This window comes from Nerophis lumbriciformis, linkage group LG29 (assembly GCF_033978685.3).
Source record: "Nerophis lumbriciformis linkage group LG29, RoL_Nlum_v2.1, whole genome shotgun sequence".
NCBI lineage: Eukaryota > Metazoa > Chordata > Actinopteri > Syngnathiformes > Syngnathidae > Nerophis > Nerophis lumbriciformis.
This window is the reverse complement of record NC_084576.2, coordinates 15,701,110-15,717,500: the sequence shown is the minus strand read 5'-3', so window position 1 is coordinate 15,717,500 and position 16,391 is coordinate 15,701,110. Positions and strand designations below refer to the sequence as shown.

At 40.1% G+C, this 16,391-nt stretch overlaps 1 protein-coding gene across 2 annotated transcripts in view; it reads left to right on the top strand.

Annotated features, from left to right (window-relative positions):
- The window catches only part of dnai4 (dynein axonemal intermediate chain 4), a 29,074-nt gene that overhangs the window by 10,541 nt on the left and 2,142 nt on the right, over positions 1 to 16,391 (top strand). For both annotated transcript variants that reach the window (XM_061924925.2, XM_061924926.2), the window contains 11 exons: positions 1,275 to 1,414; positions 1,497 to 1,649; positions 7,050 to 7,244; positions 7,311 to 7,576; positions 7,653 to 7,733; positions 10,097 to 10,251; positions 10,327 to 10,487; positions 13,250 to 13,371; positions 13,458 to 13,556; positions 13,621 to 13,847; positions 16,234 to 16,387. In XM_061924925.2, coding sequence (XP_061780909.1) covers positions 1,275 to 1,414; positions 1,497 to 1,649; positions 7,050 to 7,244; positions 7,311 to 7,576; positions 7,653 to 7,733; positions 10,097 to 10,251; positions 10,327 to 10,487; positions 13,250 to 13,371; positions 13,458 to 13,556; positions 13,621 to 13,847; positions 16,234 to 16,387 — 1,753 coding nt within the window. The remainder of the gene's footprint in view (positions 1 to 1,274; positions 1,415 to 1,496; positions 1,650 to 7,049; positions 7,245 to 7,310; positions 7,577 to 7,652; positions 7,734 to 10,096; positions 10,252 to 10,326; positions 10,488 to 13,249; positions 13,372 to 13,457; positions 13,557 to 13,620; positions 13,848 to 16,233; positions 16,388 to 16,391) is intronic.

The following is a 16,391-nucleotide window of genomic DNA, read 5'->3' as shown; positions in this document are numbered from 1 at the left end:
TAATGTTGTCATTACGGTGGTACCTGGTGAAAAAAGTTTGAGAACCACTGGTATACTGTATATCTGTATGTATTTGTTTGGCGAATGAGTGTATTCTACCAGGAAGTATTAGTAAGACCACACTGACAAAATAGTGTATGAAAAGTTGTAATAATGTCATTGTAATACAAGAAAAATCTTAATATATTATGAGAATTAAGTTGTATTATGTGAATACAATCATGTTAAATAATAATTAAAAAAATGTACATTCTTTTACATTTTTATTACAAAACAAGAACAATCTTAATACATTATGACAATTAAGATGTAATATTATGTGAATATAGTCATATTATAGAAAAACATTTGTTTTTCTATTTTGATTTTTATCACAAAAAAGTTTGATTTTTTTTTTTTTCATAAATAAAGTCAGAATTTATGAGAAAAAATAAATTGTGCATGGATAAAGTTGTATTATTAACAATTCAAATTGCCAATTAGAGTAAAGTTGTAATTGTATGGCGGGGACAACATTTTATGAAAAAGTTGAGTTGTTCCAAAAATATATTTTTAATACTAATGGCGGGGGAAAAAAATCAAATACAGCATGACAATAATGTTGGGGGGAAAAAGTCAAATTCTAGGACAATAATGTTGTAATATTATGTGATTAAAAACCTCAAAATCATACCAGAAAAAAGTCGTCTTATTAGGAAAAAAAACCTTTTGAGAATATTACGAGGAAAAAAAAACCTAATTATGCTTTTACGAGATAAGAACAGTAAATAAATATATTTGGTGGTCATAATATTACTGGAGACAACATGTAATTTAGGCAGCACGGTGCAACATGTGGTTAGTGCATGTGCCTCACATTACGAAGGTCCTGAGTAGTCATGAGTTCAATCCCGGGCTGTGTGGAGTTTGCATGTTCTCCCCGTGACTGCGTGGGTTCCCTCCGGGTACTCCGGCTTCCTCCCACCTCCAAAAACATGCACCTGGGGATAGGTTGATTGGCAGCACTAAAAATTGGCCCTAGTGTGTGAATGTGAGTTTGAATGTTGTCTGTCTATCTGTGTTGGCCCTGTGATGAGGTGGCGACTTGTCCAGGGTGTACCCCGCCTTCCGTCCGAATGCAGCTGAGATAGGCTCCAGCACCCCCGCGACCCCAAAAAGGGACAAGCGGTAGAAAATGGATGGATGGAACAATAAAGACAATAAAGTCTTAATATTATGCATTTTAATAGTAAACAGCCATTAACTCAGACTAATCCTCGATGTGTATCTTCAAGGGAGAGCAACCTCCTCTACATCGAGCAGTGCAACACCAAAATGGGCAACGACAAATACATTGCTCGGGCGGTGCAGACGTTCGTCGGAGCGTCGAAAGACAAAAAAATCCAGAGCGAAAAGATTTTTATGCAGGATGAAGGTACATAAACGTTCACACCAGCCACATTGTTAAATACATGCTTTCTCTCCAATCAGCGTTTTTAAGTCCAATACCTGTGCAGGTAGCATGGCCACCATTTGGGATATCTATGACTCGTTCCAATTCGAAGCTTCTACTAAGACAGAGAAGGCTTCTGACAGCGCCGTGGTGGTCAAAAAGGGTCAAGGGACCAATGAGGGAGAGAGCTACAGCACCGCCAGCACAGCCAACACAGGTAATAACCTAATCACCGCCATTTTGTTTGTTTTCGAACCTCACTCCAAATGGATACTACATGTACACTGGAACTAAAACATTCTACTCAATATCTCGTAAAAACTTCAGATTTATGCTTATTTCCTGATACAGTCTCCAGTATTTACTCAACTGCAGAGAGTACAAGGCATGTATTAGTAATTGGGATGGGCATTTGACTAATTGACTAATTTGAGCAGATTAATGCTGCTGAACACTGTTGGCATCCGAACAAGAGGAGAAGAATGCGGATTTACCCTGTTCACAACTTGAGTATTTTTTTTAAAATAAATTTACTATTAGGAGTGTCCCGATCCGCTATTATAATTATCATTGGTCCGATATCAGCAAAAACAACAAGGATCCGAAATATCGCCTTGCATCTAAACTCTCTGATGTAAGCCTATTTCATTTTGTACTTTGGTGAAGTCCTTTGCAAAACGTAAACATAGTAGGCTATAGGCTACCAGGAGCTAGCAGCTACACAACAGCTAAGCACACACACAAGCTAGACATACGTAATGCAGTCTAAAATCGCACATGTGTCAATATTAAAAAAGTATCAAATAATTATAGTTGCATATTACTTACAGTACATACAGAAAGTATTCACAGCACTTCATTTTTTCCACATGTTGTCATGTTACAGCCTTATTCCAAAATGGAATGAATTAATTTTTTGTCCTCAAAATTCTACACACAATACCACATTATGGCAATGTGAAAAAAAATGTTGTGCGTGTTTTTAGAATTGTATTAAAACAAACAAACAAAAAAAATCACATGTAAATTAAGTATTCACAGCCTTTGCTTAATACTTTGTTGATGCATCTTTGGCAGCAATTACAGCCTCAAGTCTTTTTGAATACAATGCCAAAAGCTTGGCACACCTTTTGGGCAGTTTCGCCCATTCCTCTTTGCAGCACCTCTCAAGCTCCATCAGGTTGGATGGGAAGCATCGGTGCACAGCCATTTTCAGATCTCTCCAGGTATGTTCGATCGGATTTAAGTCTGGGCTCTCTCCTGGAGCCATTTTTTGGATATCTTGGCTGTGTGCGTAGGATCGTTGTCCTGCTGAAAGATGAATGGTCGCCCTAGTTTGAGTTGAAGAGCGCTCTGGAGCAGGTTTTCACCTAGAATGTCTCTGTACATTTCTGCATTCGTCTTTCCCTCTATCCTGACTAGTCCCCCAGAACCTACTAGTGAAGAAAAAAAAACACCATGCTTCCACCACCATGCTTCACTGTAGGGACGGTATTGATCTGGTGATGAGAGGTGCCTGGTTTCCTCCAAACATGACGCCTGGTATTCACCTCAAAGAGTTTAATATTTGTCTCATCAGACCAGAGAATATTGTTTCTCATGGTCTGAGTGTCTCTCGTGGGCATTTTGGCAAACTTTTTGCAAAGGAATGGCTTCCGTCTGGTCACTATAACATACAGGCCTGATTGGTGGATCGCTGCAGAGATGGTTGTCCTTCTGGAAGGTTCTCCTCTCTCCACAGAGGAATGCTGTAGCTCTGACAGAGTGACCATCGGGTTCTTGGTCACCTCCCTGACTAGGGGTCTTTTCCCCCGATTGCTCAATTTAGACGAAGAGTCCTGGTGGTTCCAAACTACATCCATTTAAGGATGACAGAGGCCACTGTGCTCGTTGGGACCTTCAAGGCAGCAGATATTTTTGTGCCTCAAGAAAATCCTGTCCCGGAGGTCTACAGACAATTTCTTTAACTTTATTTTTGGTTTGTGCTCTGCCATGGACTGTCAAGTGTGAGACCTTATATACAGGCAGCTGTGTGCCAATCCAAATCACCCCAATTAGGCTGTAGGAACATCTAAAGGATGATCGGTTGAAACGGGGCGCACCTGGGCTCACTTTTGAGCTTCATAGCAAAGGCTGTGAATACTTATGCACATGTGACTTCTTATTTTTTTTAAATTTTAAATACATTTGCAAAAATGTAAAAAAAAATGTTTTTGCATTGTCATTATGTTGTAGCGTGTGGAGAATTTTTAAGACAAAAATTGATTTATTACATTTTGGAATAACTGTGATGGTCTGTAGCCCGGATCATGTTTTGTTTGGATTTAGGATTCCCTTGTTTCTGTTTCAACACCCCTGTTTGTGTTCCTCATTGCCATGGGTGCTAATTATGTTCACCTGCCCCTGGTTAGTGGTCAGGATGCTCACCTGCTCCCGGTCACTAATCAGAGAGCAATTTATTCCTGCCTGTCCCCACACTCTGTCTGGCTGTTTTGTTTGCTTCATGCATGTTGGTTTCTTGCTCCTGATTCCTGTGCTAGTTTTTCTATAGCTTCCCGTGCCAGTGGCACATTCTTTTGTTTTGTATCCTTGCGTAGTTATACTAATAAACCCTTTTTCTTACCTGCACGCTGCTTCCGAACGTCCATCTGCATCTTGGGGAAACGACCAGCGCATAACCACCATGTAACAGTAACATAACAAAATGTGGAAAAAGCGAAGCACTGTGAATACTGTCCAGATGCACTCTACAAGGTCTCCAATGCAGAAGTGTATTAGAAAGTGTCTAGTAACAAACGTGTCCGCATCATTCAAGGTACTGCGTCATCAGCTTAACTTAATGAACTATTGTAGGTACTGGGTGCCAAAAAAACAACTATCACAACTCCGCTTCAACTTAAAGACATTAATCGATTCCAGACAGTTAGTAATATAAATAGGATAGTGTTTTTCATACTTACCGTTGCTTTCTGTTTAAGTAATTGCACTTGATCAAGCCGCTAACCTTCCACACTACAAAATAATACAAGAATGTATGATACCTGCTGATTTTGTGTGAGACAATTTTTTTTAAGGTTCCAGGAAAAAGTTGTATCGAGACTCCCCGTATTTATTTTGGAGCCTTACAGGGTAGGATACAATATCATTTTAAAAAGCCACTGAAATATGCAGGATAGGGCCCCTTTTCCGCTTTACAGATACCATGTCTGCTTTGGTGAAGACGTCCACCGTGACACATGATGGTATCATTCATCGCTCGTATTAAAAAGTAATACTTGTTATTCTACGGTTTATTGGGCCCACCCAGATTTTTTAATTCTAAGGCTGTCTAAAATAATGAGAGGTGACTGGAACTGAAGATGAACAATGTATTTTATACATAAGAGTAAGTACAAACAATAGCAGAGTACCGAGCCATCTAAAGTCCGGAGCAATCTTTAAAATTATTTCCCTCCTCACATACAGTACAGGCCAAAAGTTTGGACACAACTTCTCATTCAATGTGTTTTGTTTATTTTCATGACTATTTACATTGTAGATTGTCACTGAAGGCATCAAAACTATGACTGAACACATGTTGAGTTATGTACTTAATAAAAAAGGTGAAATAACTGAAAACATGTATTGTATTCCAGTTTCTTCTAAATAGCCACCCTTTGCTCTGATTACTGCTTTGCGCACTCTTGGCATTCTCTCGATGAGCTTCAAGGGGTAGTCACCTGAAGTCCCTTCACCGGTGTGCTTGAAGCTCTTCTAAAGAATGCCAAGAGTGTGCGAAGCAGTAATCAAACTTTTGGCCTGTACTGTACTTTTGTCCAACTTGCAGCTGCGCCGTGGCGGAGATCGAAACCGAAAGTTAACTTGGCGCGTGTGTGTTTGCGCACACACACCTCTGTCAAATCGTCCTTTGTCTCGTTCCTATACTTCTTCCTCCAGAAAGATAGAAACCACCAGTGACGTGCGGTGAGGTTCATGGCTGGTGAGGCACTGACTTCATCACAGTCAGATTTACAAACATATGAACCCTAAAGAGTATCTTATTCACCATTTGATTGGCAGCAGTTAACGGGTTATGTTTAAAAGCTCATACCAGCATTCTTCCCTGCTTGGCACTCAGCATCAAGGGTTGGAATTGGGGGTTAAATCACCAAAAATGATTCCCGGGCGCGGCGCCGGTGCTGCCCACTGCTCCCCTCACCTCCCAGGGGGTGAACAAGGGGATGGGTCAAATGCAGACGACAAGTTTCATTACACCTAGTGTGTGTGTGACAATCATTGGTACTTTAACTTAACTTTAACTTTACACATACAAACTGTAGCACACAAAAAAGCACGTTTAATTAAAAAAAAGTTATTATGGTCTTACCTTTACTTATAAATTAAGTCCATGCGCCGCAACTAAAGCCCTCACTTAAACTTTCCACGTGCAAGATTGAATCTATTTAAAAAAGTGTAACCGAGGGTTTATAAATGTCGCCTATACTGTATGAAACTACAAAATAACAAACACGGAGGCTCCAGTTTACACGAGGACCACTTTATTTTCCTTCTTTCAAAAACCTACGCTCCACTCCGTGTCATCACTTCCGCTCTTAGCGCCTTCAAAATAAGAGCTCAAGGCATATACTGTATAACAGCGCATAACAGGAACTTAACATCACAAAGAGGAAAGCCCATGAAAATAGGTTACAAAAGTTATTTAATAAGAAGCCAAAAAGTGCAAAAACAATAATGTTCGTGTTGGAGGAGTTGTGAATTAGATACACCTGCAGTCTGCAGGTGTACCTAATGTTGTGGCCCTGCAGTCATTCACAACTCCTCCAACACGAACATTATTGTTTTTGCACTTTTTGGCTTCTTATGAAATATCTTTTTTAAATAGATTCAATCTTGCACCTGGAAAGTTTAAGTGTGGGCTTTAGTTGATATAACAATTCTACGGCGGGGGTGCAGGAGGCGGATTACTGCGAGCCTCAGCCAGTGCGTCTTTTGCAGCCGTTTTATGATCGCTCAGCACAAGAAATACTTTACACACATACAGTTGTTGACAAAATACACTGTACATTATATACCTCAGCTAACTAAACTATGGAAATGTATAATATAATTCATATAGCAATACAGTCTCACTGTACAGCAGGCCAGCAGTTAGCCGAGTCCGGAATCCATGTTGAGGCACTGAGTGACGTGCCTCAACTGGCTGCTGTTCACCGCACCGTTTCTTCTCAGTATTTGAACGTCAAATGTGAAAATTCAGCGATTTTGAATAAAAATAATCTAAAACTGGTGAAGTTAAATGGAAAATAACTTTATAGTATAATCACTGGATACATATAACAATTTAATTAATTTTTTTTCTTTTTACATTTTTTTTCTTTCCATGATGGCAGGTGAGGCGGGGCCTCACCTGCCTCTAGTGACTGCACATCACTGGAAACCACAGTGTGCATTCTTGGAATGTATCTTCTCCGATCAGAACCACGGCCAATGCTAGTTATTTCTAAGGCGTTCAGTTCTCCTTAAAGATGGATAATATTCCTTCAGTTGAGGAAATGGGGTCAAACGGCTCAGAAATATCCTGCTCAGGTGTTGACTTCATGTTTTTCTCCCCTAAAAGGAAGGACGGTCAGCACCAGAAGCTCCCTGTTTGCCATAAAGATACAAGGCGACGCTTTGAGCGACGAGCTGGACCCTCAGCTGATCCTGCAGTCCGAGAGCTTCCAGGGTAACCTGTTCATCATGGAGCGCTGCATCGCCGCCAACATCTTCCAGCCCAAACTGGCGTCTTACAGAGAACTGGCCGTCATGCAAGGTGACACCCGGCAGATTAGATGCTTTTCATGCGTTTCAGTGTAATGACCAGCGAACTGTTGCTAAGACCCCACGTCCGTGAGCCAACCTGACTCTGAGGAGCCCACAGAGGAGAAGGAAGAGGATGAGTTTGAAGAGGGAATGAAGGCGGTGGAGGAAGAAAAGAAGGAGGAGGAGGAGAAAGAGGAGGAGAAAGAGGAGGAGGAGATTGAGGAGGAAGAGAAGGTGGAGGAAGAGGAAGAGAGGCCAGATCTGGAACATCTCTGGACCTTTTGCTGTGAGCTCACCAAAGGGCGCAAGATCACCAGCATGGCTTGGAACAAGGAGAACCCGGTAAGAAGAAATCCACTCACCACTCTTGTATCTATATGTTATTATGTACAAAATATGCATTGTATCTCTCTGTCAGGACCTGCTGGCAGTGGGCTATGGTGACTACAGTAGTTGGAAACCAGGACTGATCTGCTGCTGGTCCATAAAAAACCTCATGGTACATTCATTTTATTCCATAAGACTGCATCATGGCTTTTTTTTCCAAAACTAATAGAAGGTGAAAATGGAGAAAATATTGTTTAAAAAATGATCGGTCAGTCTTGTATCCAAGATTATTATCTAAGGTAGTTACTTTTACATGCAAATGTTCCCCAAAGCATGCTTAAAGTTAACATGTATCAAGTACCAAGTTATATGACTCTGAGTTGCACGGCTAAAGGAGTTGCTAATGTTAATGTGCTAGCATGCTAACATTAGCATGTTAACAGCTAACATGACTCTATGGTGTACTGCTTCTAAAAGAAAGTTGGCTAAAAATGTTAGCATTTGTGAAGTGCCAAGATAATGAGGTGAATAGCTAAAAAAAATCTTAAAAATGCGTCAAGTATCAAGTTACATGACCCTGAAGTGAACGGCTGCTAAATAAACGACAAAAGATAGCGTGTTTATTTTAGCAGGCTTACATGCTAACATACTTTCGACACCCTTGAACTAAGACCAAACAGGAAATACTGACAAAACGAGAGCACCAGTACAGGAAGTGATACTAAACACAAGGGAAAAAACACATCATGACACATAAGTAACATTTTAAAATTCAAGAGTAAAAAGAAGTTAACCACTGAATAATACAATTAAAAAGACAGTGAGAGGGAACAGGTTGGTCTTTGCAGAGCGATACTGTCACCTGGTGGCCTTTTATAGGTGTTGCTGGAATTTTAGATTATGAGTGTCCCCAAGTGTGGCCAGGGGGGCATTTTTGCCCCATCCTTGTTTTTATATTCCGGTCCTTGGCATATTTAAAAAATATGACATACAATGGAACTTCGATTTACGAACTTGATCGGTCATTGAACAGGTTTCTGTAATCGAAAAGTTTGTATAGTGAAGCAAATATCAAGAAACAATGTAAATATGAATAATTGGTTCCAGTCTTTGACAAAGGTTAAGGTTAGTACACTTTGAACACAATAGAAAGTGCTATACTGTGCATCACACAAACATACCAAGGAGGTGAGAGATCAACTGTCTCTTTATTAACAAGACAAAACAACAAGGACAAGCTCAACTGTCCTGTATGCGCTGCTCTACCAACACACGTGCACACACACACACCTTGGTGCCCTCACAAACGATCAGAAATCACAAAAACCCTTAACTTTAACAACCATATAGCTACAATTATGAACATTTTAGAGAGTAAAATCCACTTACAGTACATTAACTTCGGCAAATGAGCAGACAGACGGCGTGAAGGTTAGGGGTGGGGGAGGGGCCGTATGTGTGCTTGCGCTCTTGGAAGAGGCACCGCTGAATGAGAGGTAGTCTTCTCTTCTGCTGTGAAGTAAATCTGCTTTGTGTTTTTTTCCCCTTCAAATAAGTCAGTCCTCATCACAATTAAAAACTCAATTTCTTTGATACAAGTGGGCACAAAATGGCTGCGAGCAAGAAACCAATTGAATAAATGAAACGTTCGTACACAGAGGCATGTTTGCAAAGCTTGTACATCGAAAAGTTGGGGTTTGTAAATCAGGGTTACAACACTCTTTTATTTTCTTCACAATAGTTTACTGGGTTGCTTTACAGCAATTGTCTCGTGTGTCTCAGGCTCGCTCTCTCTCTCTCGCTCCAGCTCCACCACCTCTCTCCTCCCCGGCTGTTGCTTTTTAACAGAGCGACAGGTGATAAGATACCCAGGCCCAGGTGGGCCATCTACGCACCTGTCGCTGATCTCGAAGCCGGTCCTGGCACACCCCGCTTCGCTGCAAGTCCGCAGGCCACGCCCCCCCCCCTCCATAGTGAATTAATTAAACCTACTCAGTGGCCTAGTGGTTAGAGTGTCCGCCCTGAGATCGGTAGGTTGTGAGTTCAAACCCCGGCCGAGTCATACCAAATACTATACAAATGGGACCCATTACCTCCCTGCTTGGCACTCAGCATCAAGGGTTGGAATTGGGGGTTGAATCACCAAAAATGATTCCCAGGCACGGCACTGCTGCTGCCCACTGCTCCCCTCACCTCCCAGGGGGTGAACAAGGGGATGGGTGAAATGCAAAGGACAAATTTCACCATACCTAGTGTGTGTGTGACAATCATTGGTACTTTAACTTTAACTTTAACTAAATATTATACATTTTATCATCTGTAACGCAAAGCTAAGAAGTGGATGTTTTGTTTGGATAGTTTAGCATATATTGACCAACATTAGATTGGCATCTTTATTGCATAAAATGTTCCAATGTAAAAAAAAAAAAAAATTCATGTTTCAACCCCTCTCAGAAAGACCAAGTTTCCAATTTGAGCTAAATGACGTTTGTTGTACAAGATGGCGTCAGCCATTACTGAATGTGCTGTGTGCAGTGGCCGGAGCGGGTTTACCACTGTCATAGTAGCGTCACGGTGCTGGACTTCTCTTCCTGCAACCCTGACAAGCTGGCAGTGGGGATGTACGACGGCACCGTCGCCATTTTCAGCGTGCGTAGCCAAGACCAGTCCACCTATCTGGCCAGCAGCAGGTAAGGCCAAAAACCACCTGGAGAAGAATCCAATATACTGAGAGATTGTTGGCATGTTGTGTCGTGTTGCGAAAGGGACTGCACCAAAAAGCACGTCCACCCCGTGTGGCACATCACCTGGGCCAAACAGGAAATGAAATTTTCCGACGAGGACACGGTGGAATCCGTGGTGTCTGTGTCAGAGGATGGTCACGTCATCAAGTGGCTCCTGTGCAGCAGCGGTCTGGACGGCATAGGTGCAGTGAAATATATTTGACATAAACACACAACATCACATGATCTCACATGCCTGTGTACCGTAAATGCCGTTCTTCCGTAATATTTTGCAAAACACAGCAGCAACACTATGTCAGGAGGTTGCCTACAGCCATGTTAATGTTCTTTTTTTATTTATTTTTTTTGTCCTGTCCAGCTTCTCAGGCAAATCATATAGTTGATGTAGATGCCCATATCGGCTGTTCAGATTTACTTTACAAAAGAGAAATGTAGGATCTCTTGTTACCTTATTTGTATTTTACTTTATTAAATGTTTATATTATCATTTGGTGCAGCCGGGCCGTAGCAGGAGGGGATAGAAAGAGAAAAAAAGGAAGACAGAGGGGGAAATTGTGAGGACAAGAGGGGGATTAGACAGAGAGACAAAAACATCAACAGCAAACACAACAACAACAATAGAGCAACATCATCAAATACGATATGTACAAATATGATGGTAAAAGTAATAGCAAAGAAGCAGTTAGCGAAATAAATAATAATACAGAAATGACACTGAGCTTAATTACACTACAAATGTAGCAATACAAATACCAATAGAAATAGCACTATTGATAATGAACAATAACAATAATTTACCTCTATTATCAACAATACAGTTGTTCAAATGCAACAATACATATACGTAATGATAACTAGAGATACAAAATAATGCATAAAAATGGAGGGGAAGAAAGAGAAGCAACATATATTAACCTTGTAGATTGTTATAGGAACATAGGTTAAGCTTTGTCAGTGTGTCATGTGTTACCCATTTTCCCCTAGGGCTACAACGTTAATATATGTTTGATGAAACGTGATTATGTGCATGAGTGTATGTATGTATATGTACTTGTATATGTACAACATGTGTATGTGTATGTTTGTACTGTGAATGTATATATGTACAGTATGTGTATATGTATGTTTGTACAGTGAATGTGCGTGTGGATGTACGGACTTTGAGTATGTAGGTATGTACTGTATTTGTGGATGTATGTGGGAGCGTAGGTACGTTGCTACTGCTATCTAACGTCTTGGAAATGCAACTACGGTACATGCAAGGTCTACAATATAATACAATACTGTACTTGGAAATGAGGCACAGAAGTGTAAGAAAACAAGATAAAACTAGAAAGTTGGGCCTGCTACCTGTGCCCTGAACCTCTGGCCCGGGGTCGATCGAAGCCGGCATACTTCTAAGATGGCGGCAAGTATCCAAATCCATTATTTTCAGGGTTTAAACATACAAAATTAGCCAAAAAGCTAGCATAAATCATTAGCAAGTTATCATTAGCGTGCTAATACAAGAGACATTAGCATACTTCTAAGATGGCGGCAAGTATCAAAACCTATGATTTTTAGGTATAAACATACAAAATTTGCCAAAAACTAGCATACAATGTTAGCATGTTATCGTTAGCATGACAATATACGAGACACTCATACTTTAAAGATAACAACAAGTATCAAAACCTATGATTTTTAGGTATAAACATACAAAATTTGCCAAAAAACTTGCATAAAATGTTAGCATGTTATCGTTAGCATGACAATATACGAGACATTCATACTTTAAAGATAACGACAAGTATCAAAACCTATGATTTTTACGTATGAACGTACAAAATTTGCCAAAAAGCTAGCATAAAATGTTAGCATGTTATCGTTAGCATGACAATATACGAGACATTCATACTTTAAAGATAACGACAAGTATCAAAACCTAAGATTTTTAGGTATAAACATACAAAATTTGCCAAAAAGCTAGCATAAAATGTTAGCATGTTATCGTTAGCATGACAATATAAGAGACATTCATACTTTAAAGATAACGACAAGAATCAAAACCTATGATTTTTAGGTATAAACATACAAAATCTGCCAAAAAGCTAGCATAAATTGTTAGCATGTTATCGTTAGCATGACAATATAAGAGACATTCATACTTCTAAGATAACGACAAGTATCAAAACCTATGATTTTTAGGTATAAACATACAAAATTTGCCAAAAAGCTAGCATAAAATGTTAGCATGTTATCGTTAGCATGACAATATAAGAGACATTCATACTTTAAAGATAACGACAAGTATCAAAACCTATGATTTTTACGTATAAAATACAAAATTAGCTAAAAATCTACCATAAAACATTAGCATGCTAATATAAGAGACGTTAACATACTTCCAAGATAGCGCCAAGCATCAAAAATCAAAATCCATGATTTTTAGGTTTGAACATACACATTTAGCTAAAAAGCTAGCATAAAACGTTAGCATGCTAACAATAGCTTGCTTGATTACATAGATTACATACAAGTTAGTGTACTTCTAAGATAGCGCCAAGTATTAAAATGCACTAATTTTGAATCAAACATACAAAATTAGCTGAACAGCTATCTTTAAAACGTCAGCATGACAATATAAGAGACGTTAGCACACTTCCAAGATGGCGCCAAGCATCAAAATCCATGATTTTTGGTTTAAACAAACAACTGGACAGCTCAGTTATCATAATCAGCTCACTATAATAAAACAATTTTAGATTTGATCATTTATTAACACCGTAAATTGGTACCTGGGAATCGATACCGTATCAATTCAAATGTGAAAGGTACCCATCCCTACCTAGCGTTAGTTAGAGCCCCCGTCGGTTATTGGCTTGTATAGACCACTATAGGAGACTGAGCTGTGAACTGAATAGAGGCGTCATATGGAGCGTTTACTGTGTGTTAATCATCCCAGACATGCTGGAGCTGAGGAGAATCCAAGATGGCTTCAAGAAGTCCGATGGGAACAAAAGAAAGAAAGAAGATATTCTGGTGTCCACGGCAACGCCTGGTCTTTGTCTGGATTTTCATCCCACGGTAAATTGAGGCTGCAACCATGTGCTCAGGAATACCGTTGCTATGTTTTTTTACGCGGAATGAAATGATATCGTTGCACCCGTCAGGATCCGACCATCTACCTGGCCGGCACGTGTGAAGGCGTCATCCACAAGTGCTCCGTCTCCAACCATCATCACTACCTGGCTATTTATCAGAAACACCTGGTAAGTCAGCATCCAGCACTACGTTGACTACTGTGTATGTTCACGTCCCGCCCAACACTCCTAGTGCTCTGTGAACTCCGTCGAATGGTCCCCGTTCAGTCCCGACCTGTTCCTGAGCTGCTCGTCGGACTGGACCATCCAGCTGTGGAAGGAGGACTGCCTGGCCCCCGTGATAGGCTTCACCTCCATCCAGACTCCCGTGCTGTCTGCCAGGTGGTCCCCACTTTGGCCGTCCGTCTTCGCCGCCATCAACGAGCAACAGCTGGAGATCTGGGACCTGAACGCATCTGTGTGAGTCTCCGCAGACGTACGGTATCGCACAGTCCATCATGGCAAGGAACAATACTGCAGAAAGTCAACTTGGATATATTTTAGAGTAGTCCGTGTACAGCTTGTATGTCAGTATAGATTTACTATCCATTAAAAATTAGTCAACACACGACCGTTAATTGTCTAAATAGCTAACAACACCAGTGGGTAGCAAGATAGTCAAGCATGGTGCACGAGTGCTGCCAGCTGCGGTTCATTTTAACACTCTTACAAGTGTAAAAATTTGATCATTAGAACTTAAGGGGACAGAAAAGTATTTGCAAAGCGAAAATGTCACCGAGTGGCCTTTTAATGAGTTTTTAATTTAAAAAAATATTATATTATATATATATATTTGTTTTTTTTAATTAAATAAATATAAATAAATACATATTAAATAACTATAATATATATATATATATATATATATATATATATATATATATATATATATTTTTTTTTTTGTTGTATTTTGTTTATTTTATTTTTTTTATTGTATTATTTTATTTTATTTGTTTATCTATTTTTATTATAGTTATTTAATAAACAGTTCATATTGGCATCTTTGAGTACCTAAGGAAAGTGCTACATAAAAGTCCTGTACTAATATTACACTGTACTGAACTGCTCATGTGCGAGTTCCAGTTCTATGGTTATCATCACACTTTTCCTCTTCCATCGCAGGTACCCTTTTATGGTGGCATTTTTATTTTACGTGAAAATGAGTCGACAACACACCACTGTTATTGTCTATATAGCTAGCAAAGCAAGTAAGTAGCAAGATAAAAGTGGCTGGCCTACAGTCGAGCGTGGTGCACGAGTGCTGACAGCACCGGGGAGCCGCGGTTCATTTTGACATTCTTACAAGTGTAAAAATGTGAATATTAAAACTTTAAAAAAGACACGAAGAGGGGACAGGAAGTTACTTGCAAATCGATAATGTCATTGAGTGGCCTTTTATGGGTAGTGCTTTAATTTAAAAAAACGCCTTGTCATATATCCTATTGTTGATATTGGCATCTTTGAGTACCTAAAAACTGCTATATAAGTGTCATGCATTACATTTTACTGAACTGCTCAGGTTCACTTTACAGCTCTATGGTTATCATCACACTTTTCCTCTTTGCCATCACTTGCACCCTTCTATTTTAGCATAACCAAAGCTAACTTGGATATATTTTAAAATAGTCAGTGTACAGACTGCATTGCAGTATAGATTTTACTATTCAATGAAAATGGGTCAACACGCAACTGGTATTGTCGACTCTAGCGGGTAGCAAGAGAAGAGTGTCTGGCCTACAGTCAAGCATGGCGCACGAGTGCTGCGGTTCATTTTGACATTCTTACAAGGGTAAAAAATGTGAATATTAAAATGTTTTAAAAGACAGGAAGAGGGAACATGACAGTATTTTCAAAGTCATTTTGTGCGTATTGCTTTAATAAAAAAATTTAAAAAAGCCTTGTAGTGTAATAAACCGTTCATATTGGCATCTTTGAAAAAAGTGCTATAGAAATTTGATGTAGGCAGCACGGTGGTACAGGGGTTAGCGCATGTGCCTCACAATACAAAGGTCCTGAGTAGTCCTGGGTTCAACCCCGGGCTTGGGATCTTTCTGTGTGGAGTTTGCATGTTCTCCCTGTGACTGCGTGGGTTCGCTCCGGGTACTCCGACTTCCTTCCACCTCCAAAAACATGCACCTGGGAATAGGTTGATTGGCAACACTAAATTGGCCCTAGTGTGTGAATGTGAGTGTGAATGTTGTCTGTCTATCTGTGTTGGCCCTGCGATTTGTCCAGGGTGTACCCCGCCTTCCGCCCGAATGCAGCTGAGATAGGCTCCAGCATCCCCCGCGACCCCAAAAGGGACAAGCGGTAGAAAATAGATGGATGGATGCAATATTTAAAAAAGTAAACCTTGATATATTTTGGAGTAGTGTACAGCATGTAAAGTAGTATAGATTTACTGTTTTATTTTGTTTTTTTTATTTTCAAGATTGTCATAAAAGGTGGCAACACAAGTGAGTGGCAAGATAATTGTTCCTTGCCTTACAGTTAACCATGGTGCATGAGTGCTGCCGGCACTGTAGAGCTCACTTAGGAGAAACATTCATTCCAACATAATTTTGCCTGCGATTTGGTAAAAAATGGCTGCATGTTGACTCATGTTCACACACATTAAATCTATACTGCTATACAAGCTATACACTGACTACTCTAAAGTATCTCCAAGTTTACTTTCCATAGTACTGTCCCTTAAGAAGACACAATAAAAAAAAGCTCAGTGCAGTATGAGGAGTGTATGTACTTTGGTGTGCATTTACAGCCGTTTGGGAGCAGACATCCAAACTGTCTGCGTCTGTCCCTTTAGGCAAGACCCGGTTATTGTGCAAGAGGCAGCACCGGGCGTCTGCATCACCACCCTGCTTTTCGCCAAAGGGACGGACTGCGTCGTGGTCGGAGACACAAGTGGAAAAGTGACCTTCTACAAGATCAGGAACCTGAGTGTAGGGCCGGGCAAGAAGGTAA